This window comes from Polyodon spathula, chromosome 18 (genome assembly GCF_017654505.1).
Source record: "Polyodon spathula isolate WHYD16114869_AA chromosome 18, ASM1765450v1, whole genome shotgun sequence".
Lineage (NCBI taxonomy): Eukaryota > Metazoa > Chordata > Actinopteri > Acipenseriformes > Polyodontidae > Polyodon > Polyodon spathula.
Window position 1 is genome coordinate 24,778,205 of NC_054551.1, and position 20,558 is coordinate 24,798,762.

At 39.0% G+C, this 20,558-nt stretch overlaps 1 protein-coding gene across 1 annotated transcript in view; it reads left to right on the top strand.

The window, feature by feature from the left end:
* The window catches only part of LOC121330542 (laminin subunit gamma-1-like), a 55,101-nt gene continuing 34,543 nt past the window's right edge, over positions 1-20,558 (top strand). Inside the window, exon 1 of the mRNA XM_041277130.1 lies at positions 1-565. Within this exon, the coding sequence (XP_041133064.1) occupies positions 193-565 (373 nt within the window). The 5' untranslated portion in view covers positions 1-192. The remainder of the gene's footprint in view (positions 566-20,558) is intronic.

A 20,558-nucleotide genomic window follows, 5' to 3' on the forward strand; every position in this document is an offset into this window, starting at 1 on the left:
AACGAGCACTGACTGAGGGATAGAGGGAAGATAACTACAGGAGGAGGAGGAAGCGCATTGAGGGGCTTCCGTACACTGACTTCGTTTTTTTTTTTAAAAAGAAAGTTAAGAACTCCCAAAAGGGAGTTGGATTTTTTTTTCTTAAAGCACTGGCTTTACATTTTTTAGTTTATTAATATATTTTTTTAAAACATGCATTGGGTAGCTCGCATTTTAACTGCATTGACTTGTTTGGCTGCGTGCTGCTATGGTGCTATGGATGAATGTGTGGACGACTCAAACAGACCCCAACGCTGTATGCCGGAGTTTGTGAACGCCGCTTTCAATGTGACTGTCGTGGCCACCAACACTTGCGGACAACCGCAAGAAGAGTACTGCGTACAAACCGGGGTAACGGGAGTCACCAAGTCCTGCCATATATGCGATGCCAGGGACCCGAGGGTACACCACAGCGCAGTTTACCTCACTGATTACAACAACCAAGCAGACACCACCTGGTGGCAAAGCCAGACCATGATAGCTGGCATCCAGTACCCCAATTCCATCAACCTAACCCTACACCTTGGTAAGGCGTGTCGTTCTTTTTACTCTTATTATTTTAAAGACTGCTTAAAATGCTAGACACCCCTTCCCCCCCACTATACCCAAAGCCCCATTTGCAACCAAACGGTTGACCTGAAACCTTGAGAACGTTTGTTGATTTGTTACAGTGGAAGGCAGAGTGAAATGTCAGAACGGGATTGATTTTTATGCAGTTACAGCAGAGCCGATGCTGGTGTAGCCTCAGTACAACATGTAATGGAGTTGTGGTGTTAGCATTTATTTAAGGTGTAGGTTTTTTTTTTTTTTTTTTTTTTTTTTTTTGGTAATATCTGTGAGCCGATTGTCAGGTTACGTTTTAGTTAGCATACGGAGTAACAAAGTAGGCTTTTGACATTGCTAGTACGTAGTTCTATACTGTACTAGAGTGTGTCTTAGGCGCTGTCAAATGTGGCAAACTGCAAAAGACTATTTTTTTCTTCTTCACGTAATTGAGTTGGTTAATCAAAAGCCATTCGTACGTTTTGTGTCTCATTGAAGCTGTTATGCAGGAAAGCCCTGTAAATGCATGCAAATGTTTACATGGTTTAGTAGAATGTTAAAACTCGAATTTATTCAGATTACCCCTCCCCCAATAGTACGTGAATGAGCTGAGAAATAGCTGATGCCACAATTAACCCTTTCGAGAAAAGAATAGGAAAACATTCCTTAGGATTTTGATTCAAATATAATCCACTTATGTTGAATTAAGAGTTATTTAAAAAAAAAAAAAAAAAAAAAAAACTCTTTTGCAGTCTTCCTAGGGCCCTGGAACTTTAATCAATTTGGAAACCCATAAGATTTGGTTTCCTCGATAGTTTTTAAACATTTTTGTTCACTGACGCGTTGCATCTATTTAAATCCATATACAACACAGAAGAATAAATGGTTACAGGCAGAAAGTGAACAACTAATGCGGTCTGTCTCTTTACTGTAACATGGGGGATTGCAGAGGCGTCTTTAAAGTTTATCATCGTGGGAGAATTGTTTTAGGAATCTGTTTAGTGTGATCTGAAACTAGCTTTGACTAGATTACACGAGTTTGTGTAATTCAAAAGTTAGGGAAGTATTTGATTTTGTGGTAGAATACAGAAAATCCATACAAAGAACTTTCGAGAACATGATTACAGAATCTTGTACACTTGCCTCGGACAATCATGTGCTAGCCATGTTACCTTAGAAAAGCCACAAATGACCTCAGACGAAAAAAAAGCTAAGAAAAGTATCGGTGTGAATTTATTTTTAGAAATTAGCTTGCGGTCGGAGAGGATGAAAGGCCACGGTCTTACAGTTGGAAGTTAATTTCATTTACAGATTAGCAGCGCCTTTTTGTGTTTTGAGCAATAATAATCATCATACAAAATAAACACGAAGGAAATTAAATATTTAAGAATGTGTAGTCTGGTTTTGCTGAACAGTTCAGTGTCTCGGTGTTATCTGGTATTTGTTTGTGTTTAAATAAGTTTTTGCAAGACATTTACATTTTTCAGGTTTCAGCAATGATAAGTTAGTTAGTCTTTAAGGCCTCTTCAAATTTTAGTTAATGCAATGCACTTTCTTCTTTTGTCTTTTTTTCTTTTTGTTTGTGTTAAAATTGATTTATTTTGTGTTAGCACACATTCTGTTGGTCAAAGCCTTGCCAATATGGTGCCCTAGTAATACTTTTTATAAAAAATATGCATTATCAGTTTGGACCATGAAAGTTATAAATTTACTGCTAAACCATTTTTATTATTTTAAATTTATTGAGACAAAAAAGGAAGCCTATGCAAACAGTTGGAAAATTGTTGCATTTGAACTACAGAACTGACCAAGAATATGTGGTGTTCAGCAGAAATAAATTAGAAAAAAAATGGTACACATGAACAGTGATTTGTTATATAAGGATTGAATATTCTTCATTACAGTTTTGCATACCTCTACATTAAATTTTATGATGCAGCTGGACTTCTTTAGTTTAGGAAACTTTAAAATGAACCTTTCCCATACAGGGCATTATATTAAGTTCATAGATCCTCCTTTAGGTTTTGTCTATTTTCTCTGTAAAAGTACTTCCTTTAGATGCACTTGGGTGAATAGTTCTAGAGTGGACCCCTGAAGGGTGCCCAGGGGATATAATGGGAAAAAGAGTTGGCCTATGTCTTTTTAAGGATGTCTGTTGTTTGGTTAAGCAGCTGATCGTGCTGATACATTCCTGTTGGGGTCTGGCTTATACCAGTGGGATAGTAATATATAACCTTCTCACACCCTTTGAGTAAGTCAAGGCACGCAAGTGTTGTAAAGTGCCTGGAAACAGGTTCGTGGTAAACTAAATGCCCCTTGGCAGTTTGGCATGGAAACGATTAGAAATACAGACAACCTTCTGATAAAGCGGTCTCCTAAAATGTTTTTTAAAAAGTTACAGGGGTTAACTTGACTGAGTAAAATATTACCCAGAAACCACGTTTTAAGAAGTGTACATGACTGATAAATACAGTGTTTTATTTTACAAAGTTAATAGGATATTTTTGAATACTTCTTTGTAAAGCCATATAAAAATTAATCGTTGAAGGGTCCCGCCTCTGCCGAGTTGCTCTCCTGGTAAAAGCACAGCCGTGTGGTGTTCAAGGTCAGTCGTTCAGTGCAGGTTTGCGTCCTGGCTGTGCGAAGTAGCCGTTCTTTGCTGGGGATTATAAAGGGAGCGTCTCGTTGGCTGTGGCACTCCTGTGGGTTAGGGAGGCAAAACTGGCAGGGATGGCTTCACCTCATCGTGCCTCAGAGAACCCTGCTGGCTCGGTGCCCAGTGAGCTCAAAAGCAGACACCTGCTGGGCTGGCTTTTGTCCTCCATAGGCCGGTAGCACGATGACATTCGCTCTTGAATTTCTGGGTGTAAAAGAGGAAGCAGGCTCCGTCGTGGGAGCGGAGGACGCACACTGAACCTTCAGTTCTCCTGAGCTGTGTGGGGAGTTGCGGCTGTGAGGGGAAATAAAATTGATTTGAATGGGGAAGAAAATTGCGTGTAAAATTGGGCCCACAAAAAAATAAAAAAAATTGAATTAATTGTTCAGAAGGCTTAATTAGGGATGCTGGGAAACCCTTGTGCAGTGACAATAAGCAAGCCATGATTCTTCTTATTTTTAATAACAATAATATGTCTGTCAGTGACCTACATCCTCTGCCACTGCTGTGAATACAGAATTCAAGGCAGGTTAGTTTATTTACCAGAGGTAATTATATTAAATAATAGACATAGCAAAAGTGTAAGGAGTCTGCTGCTTACGGTGAAGTTTCTCTGAAGATTAGTTGCATTGTATTTTTACTACTCTATGTTTTAAGCTCATTTTATATTAGGTGTAGGGACAGGTTTGAAGTATGTATCTAGAAAGAGTGAAGCAAGGTTATTCTATCCCGTTTTAAAGGTTAAGCGCCTTGTTTGATTTAAGAAGGTTGAACTCTAACGTTCCGTGACATTGCTTAGCGCTGCTTTCCAGAATAAACATATTTTTCTCTTCCAGTGGACCTATGGAACCTAACCAGAGCTTTTGAGCAGCTGGTATTGATATAGGTCATTGTAAAATATGGGCTACTCGCTACCCACAGTGGTTTTGTCACTGTCGTGCGTAACACACAACTGAGAATACTATTGACATATTCTTTGCCACACGTTGAAATGCTGTGGGTTTATTAATGTTGTGTATTTAAAATATTTTCTTTGCTTGTTCCTGTTTAGACGGAAAGCAGTGGCCCAACAAATCCACACTGAGGTGGTATTAATGCTTTTACTTTGGCTAATAATTTTAGATCCATGATTAGTAAAAAGAAAATTATTTCATTGTTTAGGTCAGTGTGTTTTAAAGAGCCATTGCACAGATCAGTTCCAGTGTTGCAGTCTTCTGAGAATAGGGGAAATAAAGTTCTATGTTATAATTTGTCCTAGGTGTTTTGTATGTTTTCTGTAGTGTCAACTAAAAATTTAAGCTTTGAATATTGCATAACTGTTTTGTGCAACCTCACTCATTTAAAACCACAATACTGGGAAAGGACCTTGACGCCTGTTTGATTTATCCCCAGTCATGTCTTGACCCTGTGACACTTTGGGTGCTGAACTTGCTGAGTGGCAGATAGCTTGACCCCAGAATAACTAGTCAACCCAAAGGGGTCTCGTGGTCAACCAACACTGTGTGCCTTGACTTTTCTCTTTGTGGATTTAAGGTGTCATGGTGTGTATGCAGTATGGTTGAAGAAGCAGGTGGTTTTGGCTGTGCTGGGACTTTAAATGTAAACTTCATACAATTGTACTGTTTGGTGTCAGGTTCACAGACAGTTGAATCATGATCAAACTTTTTTTTCGAAGCTATGGTAAGAAAAAACATGTTTGCTTAAATGTTAACATTTAAGCATGAAGATTAAGGGATGGTGTTTGCATAGCTTGTAAAAGTTTTTTTTTTTTTTTATTGCACACAATTGTATTATACAATTGCATACATGCAATCCAGTTTCTATTTGTTTTGTTTTTTTTGGTTTTTTTTCAATGAACGTGTCGGTGTTTAAGCGGAACAGAAAGTGTACTTGATTGACAAATGTAAATATCTAAAGCTTTGAGCCGAAGTGGGGTAATGCGGCTCCCACTGTTTCCTGTAGGTGATTTATACAGGCATGTTTTATTTAGTTATCTTTTCGAATGGAAAGTTCAGGCGTAGACAGTTCTACACACCCTGCTGATCTTGGACGGTTCTGCTCTGGAGTGCTGATTGGATTGTCAGGGTTCCAAAGGCAGGGCATCATAGGTGATGTCATTTCACATGGCCTTGATTCCCACAAGCCAAATCCACACACAGAATTTTTTGTACCAATAATAATATAGTAGTGTATGTTATGGATGAAGACCAAATTCAGGACAATGATATCAAATTCTATAGTTTTTTTTTTGTGATTTAAAAAATAGATTGCCTTTTTAATTCAGACTTATTTACAGTTGGTCTTTGCCCGTACCTCATACTTCATGCAGTTTCACACAGTACAAGCGCCTTGTTCATATAATTAAATTTGCTTTTATTATTCTGAATGGAGAGCTTACTCACTTACCTTGAAGTACCCTTTAGTTGTCTGTTATCATCATATCTGCAAAAGGAACACTTTATTACATAATTCTGTCTTTTAAAATAAGCATTTAATTATGCCGACAGGTTTTTGAATACTTTAGTGACAAATGGAGAAAGTGTGGCAGAGTAGCCCATCATTGCTTATCTCTGTTTTTAGAAAGTTGTTTAAAGTGTTTGAAAGCTGAAAACAGGCTTCCTGTTTCTTGAGTACGTGCTCAAGAGTAGAGGGAGGCAGGCTGTTGTACTCAACAACACGTACAACGAAATCAGTGCCTTCCATTTAAGATGTAATGGGATGTTTTAAATTTATTAGAATATGAAAACTTAAGTTTGTGTTCTAAGTTATTAAAGATGCCCAAACCTCTAAGTCTAAGTTCTTCTTCTTCTACTAGCTGGTCACTGAAAAGTTTGATGGAAGAATTTAATTTTTGGCCATCTTCTCTGGTTTATTTTAAACAAGTATGAAGTCCTGCCCATGTTCTCTGTCAGTGTTTTGTAATAACCCCACAGTGTGTGTTTCCATGTCAAGGTAACTGGTCTCCCTTGCATGAAAACTAATTAAGGAAAAGCCATTCATCCTATTGTATAATGAATATACTGTGGGCATCTAATTTAATGCCCACAGAATAGAACTTCTGTACATATTAATGTAGATTCAAAAGGATATAGATGGTGAATTATAGCTTTTAATGCATTGACGGTTAAACATACCGTACATCTCTTAGGTGTTTGTTCTCAACAATTTCACTTCTGCAAGTGGCCTTGTATAGAATACATTTTACATTCTTGCCAACTGTGGTTTGTATTCACTTTAAGCAAAGCTGAAAACAGGCCACGTCTATGGGATTGCTTGTGCTTGTTTCCTATTATCATGCTGCAGGCATGAGTTCATTGATTCAATTGTTCGCATTACATGAATCATTGAACTTCTGCTTCCTAAGCAATTTTGATATTGTGGAGGAGGTGGAGTGGGAAAAGAACATTAGAGCCACGAATCTGTCCTCTGAGCGACAGTGGCTGAGAGTTGCAGCTACCCATTTTTACTCTGCCTCTGTCTCTGTCCCGCTGATAGATCCAGGGGAAACGGAGGCCACTTGTTCCCTGTTAACCCAGTTGGCCACTTTTTAGATTTGTCTTGGTAGCGTAAACACAGCTATCTGACTGTGAGCCAGCCTAAAGTTGTCCAGTTGCAGTGGCAGTCAAGCAGCGCTGGTATTGCTGGATATTTATGTATTTATCATCTTTTTATTTTTTTGTCCGTTTCATTCATACATTAATCTTGGCAAACGCTATCAAGGTGCTACTAATTGGTATGAAAATGGAGCAGCAGAAATATATACCCTTTAGCATGTGTGCTACAAAATGTATTAAGAATATTTTGAGCCACTGCAATGCCTGTCTTGTGAATATAAATACAGTGTTGGGGATCTTTCACTTTGCAAAGGGGAATGTCTTATAACTGCAAGTCCTTCAGTCTGTTGAAAAGCAGTGCAGAATGAAACTGTAAATATTGAGGGCTATGAAATGAATCACTGGTAGCAGTTTGGCCAGCCCCATGTGATGACAGGATTGATTTGACCATCAGAGATCTAACAGCACTGAGAATCAGGAAGCAATTCTGGGAAGTACAGACGCAACATCTGCCTGCGGAATAAAAGCCTGGAAAGCCTCACATGAGAGTAAAGTGTGGGCTTGTTTATCTGGGATTGTGGAAGGGGTTGTATAGCCTGAAGCAAGCCTAGACTCGCCTTTTTTTTGTTTGTTTTGTTTTTGCACATGTATGTTTGGGTTCTTTTATTTAGAAGTTTCTGTGTTTCCTAGAGAAGAAAGAATAATTTCTGTAGGAACAGACTGGTCCTGACTGGCAGACCTCACAAATACGATTTATTCCAGAACAGGTTTAGCTGGGAGTGGTGGGGAGCAAAAAGACACAGATTTAAAATTCCTGATTTTATAGTGTATGAGAAAAGAAGTAGGTTGCAAGGATTGAGATAAACATGCAAACTCCCAGCAGTGCAAGAATCTCTGAGGGAATTCTCAGGAAATGAATGATATCAGTAAATGACATAACTGTTGATGTTGAAGTTTGCCTATTAAATTAAATCCCTGAGATCTTTCGGTATAAAATGAAAGGCCATGTCATGGAAGTGCATTCTAACATTGCCCGAGTCCTGGCTGCAGTGAGGGCTTGGGCTGAAATGCCCCAGAGCTATACACTGTTGCAGTTGTACAGCAGAAATTCCTGCACACATGACTGTTCATGAAAAGAATCTGGGGTTCTAATGAATCTACCAACATGCTTGTAATACATACCATGTAACATCTCTGCATTTTCAGGGGACATCTTGTCCAGGCTTGGGAAATGTTGTGTAAGGCCCTGGCAGTTCAGAATGCAATACAGTGACTACTATGACTTGATGTCCAGATTATTAAATGCCAGTTAAATAGTTCAATACTGAATGGCCTTTTGTGTATACTAACATGGTACGTGCTAGATATAGACAGAACATTAAACCACTTTGGGCCATTTTCATACAGCATTCACCTCCGTGTCTGTGCTAAGTTTGCACCCGTTTTTCTTAAAACAAAAACGAGTCAATGATAGAAAATGCTTTGTGAATATGGCCCAATAACCTAAATGAAGACTTCACAGCTGGAGAATATCAGACCTAATTTAGTTAAGAGTAACACTTGGTTAAGATGCCTCACTAAATGACTCAGTAACTTCCCACTATTTTACACAAACTTTATCAAATTGCTGTTCAAGATGTCTTAACTAATGCATCTGTTGTTCCCCTCAAGCATCCACACAGCAGATTGGTTTAATGGATTTATAGAACTTACATGGAGGCTTAATTCTGTCTTCTTTTCAGGAGAGTTTGTTTAGCTGTAGAAAGAGGATGCTGTCCCAGTAAGGAGTTCTTGATTGCTGAGAGACCAGATTTATTTAAACAAGGTAAATTCCATTGTCAAGCAGATACATACCAGAGGCATTCTATCTGGAGGTCACTGTATAAACAAGCAGCCCTCAGGATCAGGAGGCGAGTATTGCTTGAAGATGACGAGGGTGTGACAGTAATGGATTCTCCCTTTTGTTTTCTGCTGCCTCCTTCTCTAATATGTCTCATGTTTGCTCAAACAGGACACAATTGTTGCCACATGTGTTTGAAAATAGACCCTTGGGGGATGGTTTTGTGATTCTGGGAATGAATCGCAAATGTTATGCATTGTAACTGTTTAGTGTTCATAGTTGACATTGGTGGGTTATGGGGAAATTGGCTTACAATGTTCAATTATTCAGTTTTAGGCTTGTCAGCATAGTAAGAGCAGAAGTGTCCCTTCATAAAAATAGGAACTAGGAACTGAATTACATTTGGACAATTCAGTAGCTCTGCTTAGTGCAGTTGCTGGCACTGTAATTGATGGATTTAAAAAAAAAAAAATCTTACAAGATCTCTTGCAGCAGATAGGTAGATAAGAATGTACTGTATGCTGATTTGCGTGCAGTAGCGTGAGGACTAGAAGCAGGAAGTGTGCTAGATTTGTGGCAGTGACCATTATATTGTTGTCTGACCCCTGGATAAAAAAAAAAATGCTGTGGGAAACTTCGAAAAACTTAAAACCATGATTAGAAAGCTGGCCATAAAGTGTAGGCTGCAAGGTCTGGGTCCCCCACTGACTTTCCCAGGCTACTCCTCAAAGGGTCTTGTCGTTTCTAAAGAGCGTCCAGCTGTTACAAATTATAACGACGTGAAAAAAATGTTAGGTAAGACCAATTGTTAAGTGCTGAAAGGTATGATCTCGGCCCTGGAAGCATGTATTTACACAGCACCATCCCAGGTTTACTGACATTCAAACAGGTGTGTAATCTGATCTAAAAGTTTGCGGAAGGCGGTAAATCTGTGTTCACTTAGCTTTGTGCAGGGTGTTTTTTTTTTTTTTTTTTTTCTTTAAGAAAAGGCACAAAAGTTTTGGGGAGGGGGCCATCTATGTCTACCTACATGTAACTGTACCAAATCAAGTTTTGTCTTTTTAATGAACATATGTTGAAATTCAGTATTAGTACTCAAGATACATTTTGTTTAAACTGTTTTACTGCCATTTCATATTGTCTGCTTAGAGACCCCATACAACGAGTTATGTCAACACACTTTGGCAGTCCTTCGCAGATATGAGGCATCCCCAGAAAAAAAAAACAAACAATGATGTTAAACTGATTGCTTGAGTTTGTTTATATCAGACAAGTTTATATTTTTACTTGCATTATTATTAAAGTATATTGAGAACAGATGAGTTACCTTGCCTTGTAAACTAGAAACTGCCATCCATGTGTGTAATTGGCAGTAAAATTATTGAATCCCATAAAACCAGTGAGCTTGCTATTTTAACCCAATCCAGACTAAGCCACTCTGATAAAAAGTACATGGGTGGCTCAAGAGCTAATGAACACAGTGGTTGGAAGTTTGTGAATGGCAACCTAGCTCTAGAAATATCTGATAGACTAAAAGAAACCCAGTTCAGGTAAATTATTTCTTTGTCACCCAGTTTGAAGCACTGATGGGGAAACAAGTGACACCCTTGCTTTAAATCTTGCCTGAGGCAGCTTTGACCTAGTCCCAGTATAGCCATCGAGACATCCTTCCTGTAGTCTGTAGGCTTAATAAGACTACTGTGAGAGCTGGGGATAACAATGATGTGAGTAATAGTCTGAATAGTCTGAAGCGATTTGTTCCTAAAACATATGTGGTGTTGATTAGGTATGGGAATTTAGAGTAATATAATGTGCGACTACTCATGCGTTTAAATTTTGAGTACTCAAACTCTATCATAAAAACTCGCTCACTCTCTCGCGCTATTCCACACACACAGGCGACGTGTACACCAGTTTTTATGGTATTTCAGTATGGCATGAAGTATGGCCATTCCTTTCTGAGCAAACATCCAAACTAGAAGGTTAAATTTATATTAAATAATTGGTATTTTTCTCTTGACATAGCCTTTCTAAAACACCAGTATTCATTTGCAGAACAGAGATTTTGGACTACCATTAATAGGGAATTTCTCAACTGAGTGGTCAGTTTCTTTTCTCTTTTCAGCACAGTTCCCACTTTTTACCCACTTCAAATATTCAGCTTTGTTGTCACTATTTCCTGTGGACAGTTTTGCTTCCGAGATGCTGCACATTCATCCCCAGCATTGGTAGATGGCTTTGTGTGCCCTCAGGCTGGGGAAATCTAATTGTTCCTTAAGATTTAACTTTTTTTCCTAAGCTTTGGGAAACTCCTCTTTTCCTTTCGAGGAAGGTTAAGGAGGCATCGAATGAGACCATCATGGCAGACTCTAAAAAGTTGAGAACGTTTGTTTTTAATACAGCTTGTGTTGTCTGTCTGTGTTATGCCTTTGATCACTTCCTAATGGCTGCTACAGCATAGAGTGAGGGGGGTGGCTCATTCTGTAGTCCCATCAAACCGCTGACTTCCAGAAACACTAGAAGTACAAATATGAATTCTCATTGCTAGTTATGGGTTTGCTTTTTAATTATCTCGAAAACTAATTTCTCCAAGTCAGGTTCAAAAGAAACAATGTCACTGATCTGGGTTAAAAATTGAATTGGCTACCTAGATATCAAAAGCATTCTAATCCATAGGTAGGATAATCCGTACCTCCCTGAGGGGCATATCTCAACATGTCCTTTGAAGGAAAAACAAAAATCTCCCTTACACAAAATAAAGAAGTAAAACATTTGAATCCCAGCCAATGGCAAAAATCAACAGTTGGCAGTCTAGTTTTAAAAGAAATTTAGATTAACACAAAAGTCTTGGTATATAAAAAGAAAGAAAGAAGAGCCTGAGACAAAACAAAGCTGTGTCTTTAATGGCAAGAGGCATTGAAAGGCAAAGAAGACATCGCAACTTTAATCTTCCGGATTTTTCATCGGCACGCTTCAGGTTGACTCGACCCAAAACAATAGCTGCTGCTGCTTTTCTGGCACTGAGCAGCTGCTGAGACAGGAGTAAACAAAGCTCTGAGCTTCACTTGCCCTGCTGAAGTACAATGTGGTGTTTGACAACACATTTCCAAGTTTAATCAACTGTGCTGAAAGTCAGAATACTTAATAGAAGATGTGTGTGTCTTGTGGGTTGTGGTGGGGTGTGGAACACATTTACTTCTTGGTTGTGAGAGTCAGTAATACACTTTAACACGAAAACAAATTTGTGTTTTTTGGGGGGTGGGGGGGGGGGGGGGGGGGGGGGGGGGTGGAAGGGGAAGTAGAAGTTCGAGCTCTATTTTTTGAGGTGAAAATCTAGAGTCCACAGTCTTCTGATGTGAAAACCTAACTTTTTTTTTTTTTTTTAATAAAGACAAGCTGATGAATTAAATAGGAAATCCTCTCCCTTGGCTATCAAAGGCCCTTGCTTGTAAAAGTAGGGATTTACTTCTGCTCCTGCTGTGTCATTTTACTTTTATTTAAGCAAATGCAGTCCACAAACTAACAACAAAATTAGGTATAAACCTGTTTTTTTTTCCCCCTCGTCTTTTGTATAAAATGTAGTTGCCTTTGTATCTCTGAATGGGGATTTGACTTTAAGAAAATCTCATTCAGTTGGCTTATAAAGAATCCTTAATGAGCCACTGGAACGCTGAATCTCCTTTTGATGCGGTACAGATTGAGCAGTGTATAGATTGATTCTGAAGAGGTTTGGTGTAAACTGAATAGGATCCTTTTCCCCAAACCTCACTGTGCATTTGCTCACCATCAAGAAACGGAACACTTGTCCTTAAATTACACTGGGGAAATGCACAAAGGCTTTTCTGTGCTGTGACATCATTGGGTGTCTCCCTTGTTTTACTGGTTTGATCTAGGCTTGGAATAGAGCTGCTGGTTGCGATCTGTGTTGGCTGTGACACAAAATTAGCCCCGTCTGACACAGTCCAGGTGCATCTGAAATTGGACTCCTCTCGTTGGACAACACTAATATTTCAGCAGCTTTTCTTCCTTTTTGTGTTGTCGAAATCCTGTGCTTCTGTTCCATCGATCCGGTCAAATACAGTACAAAATTATTCTTTCAAATGTAGGGACAGTGACAAAAAACATCTTCACTGCCAGATTTGACCTTTTGATTCTTGGGTGACGAAGTGCAGGATGTTCTAGAATTCTTGTAAACTCTTGATTTAGTGAAATGGCCCTTATCTTTTTAGACTGGTGTTCTGGTGAAGCTATCTGAGCCTGTTTGCACTTTTGTGATTGAATACCTGGCAGATCAAGACCCCACCCCCCTAGGTTTGCAGTTAAAATGTTTGCTTTTAAACCAACTGGGGTTGGGGGGTGGGGGCGGAAACGTGAAGCAGCCACTTGTTAAAAACTGTAAATGATTAAAATGCCTGTTTTGCAGTATCTGGTGAGGTTTAGAAAGGGTTGAAAATGTCTGTTCCTTTGTAATCACTCCAGGCTTGACTAATTTTGTAGTTAATGAAGTAAAACAAAAGTTGGATTGTACTGTGTTTGGATGCGTTGGGGATTGGGAGACTGGTATTCTTTAATGCTGAGAAAGCTGTCTAAGAACGGGAAGTCTGAGATGTGCACTGAGGGATGTGCATTCCATTGAAATATAATAGTTACTCGTGAAAATATTTTACCTTATGAAGTTTTACATGAATTCAATATTTTGCTGTGTACTGTAGCTACTTCTTAATCTGAGGATAGGCTGAGGGATTACTTGCTTGGGATAGTGCTCACTCAGAATAGGCCATGACAAATGCTAGAGTGTTAAGAATGCATACCAGAAAGTAAGGTCTGATTTAAGACCCCCCCACCTGGCGTGCTTGCTTGCTTGCTTGCTTGTAGCCAGAAGGTCTATTTCATATCAGGTCTGTGATCTACAAACGTCAAGACTTGGATGTAGGCTATTGGAAAGGAGTTGCTGGAATTTGAAATATTGAAATGAACTGAATAAAAAGTTGTCAAAGATCTGAGCTTTATGGTTTCTGCTGTTGCTCTGGTCTTTAATGAGTGCCTTGGTACTGTAATCTTTCCTGTTTGTTTACTGTTTTGTGTGTTGAGTCTAAAAATTCAGCCTCCTCCTGTATACTGTACACAGCCGTCTGTTGGCTTTACTGCACTGCAGAGGTCATAGACGGAGAGCAGCAATTGTGACTTTTTAAAATAAAATATCTGCATATGAGACCAAGAGTGTGTTGCTACTGCAAGTTTAAAGTACTACAAGTTGTGAGCTGAGTCAGTGAATGAGAAGGGGTGAGGGGGTGTTTGTAAAGGGAGGTACTCCCTAGGCACTGCACAAAGTCCGCTGATTTCAGAATAATATCCGCTGATAGCTTTTATCTGCACAAACTGTTTACTATATTGCAGCCAAATCTTTTTACAATGAAGAGGAAGACTGCTGCCCAGACATACTGTATCATGATACAACTAAATATTTGTCTCTGTTTCAATTGTACTCGACCTGAGTGCTCAATTCCACTGCTGTACCTACAACTGCCAATATCTCACAAACCAACTTCATATTTGTTATATAAACTTCTCAATCACATTTCCTTTTTTTAATTAATTTTTTTTAACCATTTTATTTGATGCTTGAGAATACATTCTGTCTACATAAGAAGTTCCCCTTGTTTATCCCAATTGTGAATTCATACATCCTGAAAGTGTTTGTCTTTTTATCATTTTTTTTTTTTGTCATTTGTGAGGAATATGAGGAAAGGCAGCGATATCTATTTCAGCAATCGAAACTACAGCTGTGCTGAAAAGACGGTGGAACAGGCATCACCGTAGCCACTTCCTTTTGTTTCCTAATCCAAACATCTTTTGTCCCTGTCAAACAAGGGGAATTCAGCAAGGTGGTGTGACATTCCTCTTTTGTCCAGTGCGGACCATTTTCCCTCCACGTTCAGCTGAAGTAAACTGGCTTAGACAGGCACCTGGTGAGGCCTACTCCAGCAAAGGGACAGAGACAATTACCTTGACATTAGGCAGATGATTTTCAGAAAAAGCAACTGCCTCATTTTTATTTTTAATTTATTTTTAAAGCTGGTTAAAATCCCATTTTAAATCTCTCCTTTTTTTCTTATGGATTATGAAAAACAAACATTCCAGAAGGTTTAAGTGTTGTCGTCCTGTCTTTGACCTCAATGGTGTGCTTCTGTTTTGTCTGTCATGGACCTTCCTTGCTTCTTGCAACACTGTCTTAGTTTTATTGTTATTTTGTAAGACATAATAAAACTAGTGTTACATAAGCCTTGTGTTTCAACTGTTGTGCATTTGTGGGGTAGTATGTACAGTGGTACCTGAAGGGTTGACTGTTGCAGAAGGTTATTACTGTTTAGTGTAACCACCATTGCCTTTGAATGGTGTAGCACCCTGATCTGACCATATGAGTAGCAGCAGGGTAATTGAACTCCTTAAAGTACCAGCAATTTAGCTGACTGTTTACATTTATGGAAACAAGTGCTTACACTTTAAAAGAAGCATTGAGCAACTGGCTGAAGATATATATATTTTTTTGGTATTTTTTTTACATTTTTTTTATACTTAACTAATTCATTTTTCTGAGGAATACTTATGAATTAATACCTTTGTAGTATTGCACTGAGCACACAGCGAAAAATATGAATAAAAAGCTTATTCAAAGAGGTTTTAGAATGTTACAAAGGGTGTGCATTTTCAATACAACCCACACTAGGCCTAGGGTTATTCCAGCCCCTCTGACAAGTGCATTTGAAGTCCATGCTGATTAGATCTGGGGCCCAGACGTTACACAGACAAAAACTTTTTTTTTTTTTTTTTTTTTTTTTTTTATCCTAGTAATTCACAAAAAACCCTTGTTGGCTTGGTGTTTTTTGGGGGGAGGGCATTCTTTAAGCGTCTTGCATTCCCTTGTCCCACTCTTTCAGCAAGCATACAGTGCTGCTTTAAACAGGCGTTACAGAGAAGAATTGAGATGTAATGACGTTGCGGTCAACAACACAAAGCTGAGCCGCGACTCCTGTTTGCTCCCCATTCATCTGTGTTTGCTTTGAAGTTAGAACTTTACATTCTTGCTGCACTGAGCTAATTGAACGTTGAATAGCAGTTTGGTGGACAGTCACAATGGGGTAAATTAAAGTGTAGCTTAGAACTGACACAGGAAGGGACCTCCTGGCTTTTTCTAATGTGTCCCATTTAAAATGTTATCAGCCCTCCTAATTCCACACTAACAAATCGGTCCCATGGAGCTCCAGGGTTGATACTTTTTCATTGAAGGCTTTGTCTGGTCACTAATTCAGTCAGTTGGTGTGAGGCTACCTCAAGACTTGTGTACACAGTAAGGGGTTCAAACTGTTTTGAAAATTGGTGCTAAACTGTTTTGAAAGGTTAGCACCAGAGAGCCTACTGGTGCTCAATTATTAAACGCTGCCCAAATCAAGCCCTCCTCACAACTTCCCACACGACACAAACCACCTCTCCTGTGTATGTGGATGAGTGTGGGTGGGTCATGCGAGTTGTCTAGACCCACTGAAAAACTGTTGTTGTCAGTGGTTGCTAAGGAATACAAAAATAAATAATAATTAAACATGTCTAATGGAGCTGCAGTGTAATGTTGCTGGTGCTATATGAGCTCCATAGTACCAGATTTGCACCCCTGGCATTGATGGGTAACTAGAAAAAATATATAATTCACGACAGATTGTATTGTTAAAAGGTACAGTTTATATGAGCTTGCATTCTTTCATAATTCAAGAGCAACTATCCTGGATTTTTTAAAAATCTTTGAATCCATCGTTCCTTTGGTAAGCTTTGTTGTTAATGACCCTGGACTACTTGAAACTGTAAGCAAGCTGTTATTTTCAAGGACCCATAACATCTGGGGGATTGAGGTGGGCAGGTCTTCTGCCCTAGAGGAACCTGATGCTAGGTTCTCCCAGACCTACAGTAACCATATACCTGATTACAGCCAATTCAGTTTGAAGAATGCCTTGTGCACAGGCCTCTAAATTTGCTATGTAATTACCTTAGCAAGTTGTTAGTCAACAGACCACAAAATGAGCTATGTGAACCAGAACCAAAAGCTAAGTGCCAGGAGTCTCCTGGTGTGGAAATATTAACTAATGGAGGTTAAGAATACACTTCAGGATTATTTTACTCTTTAAGCCGCCTTCTTTACACACCAACTGTTTCAGAATTTGCATTATGCATTTAGCTACATAGAGTAGATTTGAAGGTAAAATTGTAGGGCAGTTACTAATTGACTGTTGCACACTGGGAAATCAGAATAGAATACATTTGGGGTAATACCAAAAGGCTGCCTTTGACAGGATGCTGCTAACTGTCAACCCATCTACATGCAGTAGGTGGGAGACTAATAACTTGTGCTGTTCTGTTGTGTAAGTGCTAAGCTGCGTGTGTTTTGGCTAAGTCAATGAGTGGCGGAGGGTGGCAACAGTTTATTATACCCTACAGTAACACCTGGATTGAGCCCAAGTATATCTCACATAGTGCTGCTGGCAGTACAGTAATAACAAGGATCAGCTGGTGCATTCAAGCAGTTCTGTTTTAGCAACGGACACAGTATAGCACACCGAGTGGAATGCATTTCTTTCATCTGAAAGAGGAGTTAGAAAGGGTCAGTCTCACTTTACACGTTTTGTGTTGTAGTGAGCATGGACATTGTACTTTATTTAATGTATTGTTTTATTCCAGACAACCAGTCCCACTAGTGTCCATGTGGTAAGTGTAGGTGGTGATTTGTCCTCTTCACTAGCCATTGGAGCACTGCATTTTAAACATATATATATAAAATCAGCTCTTCAATTTCAAACTGAAAAGGAAGCAATGAACAGCTTCTTTTCTTCCCCTAAGAAAAATCAGTTTTTTTAGTTAAACTGTTGCACGTGATGGTGCATCCATTGTTGTTTTTCTTGGTTTTTTTTTCGTTGTTGAAATGTTGAATGGCTCATGTGATTTCAGTACCTATAGTACTGTCAGTGTTTATTTTTCACTCTGTCCCTGATCGGCACCACAGTGGCATGCCAGCATGCTGCTCAACCATAAGTGTTACTAATCCTGCATTCTAGTCTGTCTGGTACTGGGAGCAGCCTGAAGTATGAAGTGTTCTTTTATGCTCTAATCCTGTGTGTGGCTTGTGCCATGGTCTCCTGGGTAAATAGTGACTAGTTGCCAGTTGTAAAAACAGCTGGATTTTGGCCAAAGAATCTTCATTGTCTCACATTCATATTATGCAACTGTTCAGGAGCATTCTGTATGCAGAAATAGTACTTTTTGAGCCTTTTTTAATTTTGTTCTTGGTTAATGTTAAACGCAGCTTCTCTGAACGATACTGTAACACGTTGGTTGTTGCTGGTGACAATGGTGGTTCTTTTTAACTTGTTTTCTAACTTTAGTCCTCCAGTTCATTAAGAGTGCCTGTTTTTGAAATGTTTTTGTAGTGTAGAAATGAAAATAGGGACTGGAGTTTCACAAGTAAAAATTGATCAGATTAACAGTGTTTAATAAACATACCTCACAACTCTTGACTATACTGGACTATATGGTACCCAGTCGTACCAGTGCTTGCATCAGCTTGTACTTGCACTGAACTGCTCCATACCCTGCTGCATTCAGCTACTGCTCTAATTATAATACTTCCCATGTTTTGTAATTGCACTTACTTGAAATTATTCTCATCCATTCATCATACTTACTATGTGCTCATACTGGACTACTCATATAAGCAAATAGTTTTCATATAAGTTAACTGCTGTTAGTCGAACCTGCTCTTGCATGTAATTATTTTTACTGTATTCTCTATTTTTTGCTCTTATTTCAACTTGGTCATCTGCTACTGATTTTATTGTACTTTACAACTGCTCTTATCTGTAATGTAATATTCTGAAATGTGATACTTCGTACTAATAATAATAATATCCCTTCAAGCAAAAACTAAACTGACGTAGGCTTCAGGACAAATAATTTAGGCACAAGAAGCTAAGTGACATTGCTCTTTAATTTAAAGAACTGCTGATGTGGATCTCTAGTCCATTTCCACATATTGCCGGCCTATGTATGATTTGTAAATTACTATGAATATCTGGTGATTGCATTTAGACTAAACAAATTTAAGTTTAAAAGACACTCTGATAAAATCAAAGTGCAAAAAAAGTGCTTTTAAGAAAAAAAAAAAAAAAGGCTTGATGCATACTTTGCATTTCTCTTGCAGAAGAAAAAAAGAAGTCTCTCTGCTGTAGTTATCTTTTTAAAGTGGTTCTTTCTCGAGACAGTTATCCGGAGAATCACAGCTACAGTAGTTATCATTTCTTTCTTATCATTAAGAGAGATATCTGCCCACAGAAAATGCTCATTGGCTATCGTTCAACAGGGGAATCTTCAGAACCTGTGGCCTTGGTTTGGTACCTCTGGCAACTCCTTTGTCATATTCTGTGTTCCTTAATGAGTCTTCAGTGAGACGTGTAGTAGTGTAATTCAAGACCAAAAGCACCACACAGCTATTTGTAGTCCTGTAAATGATTTTTGTAAGATCATTACATGCACACATGCTCTCGCTAACTTTACATTGTCCATTACACAAAAAAACACTATCAGTGCTATGAGTTGTTGTGATATGTATTGAAGACATTGAAGTTGTTCTGAAGAGCTCTTAGTTTTGATGAGTTGTGTGTTCTCTGTCTGCACCCTGTCTCTGCAGTGATGTTGATTGGTATCAGACCTGCAGATTATTCAGATGAAAGATGTTGGCTGAAGTGCGATAAACCAGGGGATGTCTGCATGTCTGTGGGGGTGATCACGGTGTCACAGAGAGGAGTGCCGCGGAGGCAACCTGCAGCTCATTATCCCAGCTTGAGGGCTCAATGTGTTACAGTGTTGTTGATGCGGGGCACATGAAAGGCAGGTAAAGAAAGACCTTCTTCCTCCCTTTGTTTTCTTTTTGAAGATATTTCCCATTAGACCCCCTACTAGGACTTACTGCTGACATCATATTAGACCACTGTATTCAACCAATAATACTATGCATTATTCCTAGGCTGTGTGGCTTCAGTCATTTCTGACAATTTGTCAAAAGCTCTGTGTGTAACCTGCTTATCTATATACTTTTGGCTATGGGTGCAGAGAGAGAACTTTGAGGTCTGAAATGTGGGTGGGTCAAGAGTGAACTTGTGGTATAGACTTTATTTTCCATCGCTGGTACAGTCTCTCTGTAAAGAAGTATTGCATTGAAACGCTTAAGGGACAGGATTTCCCTCATAGTGAGGCATCTCACTTGCCACAAATAGTGAACTACAAGCATGTACCTCTACAGTAATTTCCTACTGCTGTGAGCATAGAAATATCTTCCCAGCCGCTAGACGGAGATAGTTATTTTCCCTGGCTTTTTAACTTTTAATTGGGTAATAAAAATGATACTGTAACACTGCAAGTTTTACTGTTCGATTGAACTTTGCTTTGATGTGCCTAAGATCATGCAGGAATTTATTGGGACTGATCTGAGATTTATACTCTTGATTTCCTGGGTCTTAGTCTTTATTGTCTTGTTTCCTTTTTTTGTTGTTTTAAATTGTATGATCAGTAGTGATTAGTGACCAGACCAGCTGCTGCGTGAGAGTGACTGTTCTTTGTAGTGGAGCTGACCTTGGGTTAGCATTTCTTCATTTTGAATAATACACTGTTTTTAATCACAACTTGTGACCTGTGGACTCAATTGCTATGCAATGGGAATCTTATTTCTGTTCATGCTTGGAAATGATACTTTAGATCTTGACATGACATGCACTGCCAATGGGAGTGAGTTGATTTAGGCAAGGATGTAATCTGTGAGGGGAAGCAAGCTCTCCTCTTTCGTTGTGACCCCATCCTGCGCCTCTGTGAAGGCAGTCTCCAGGATTGCTGG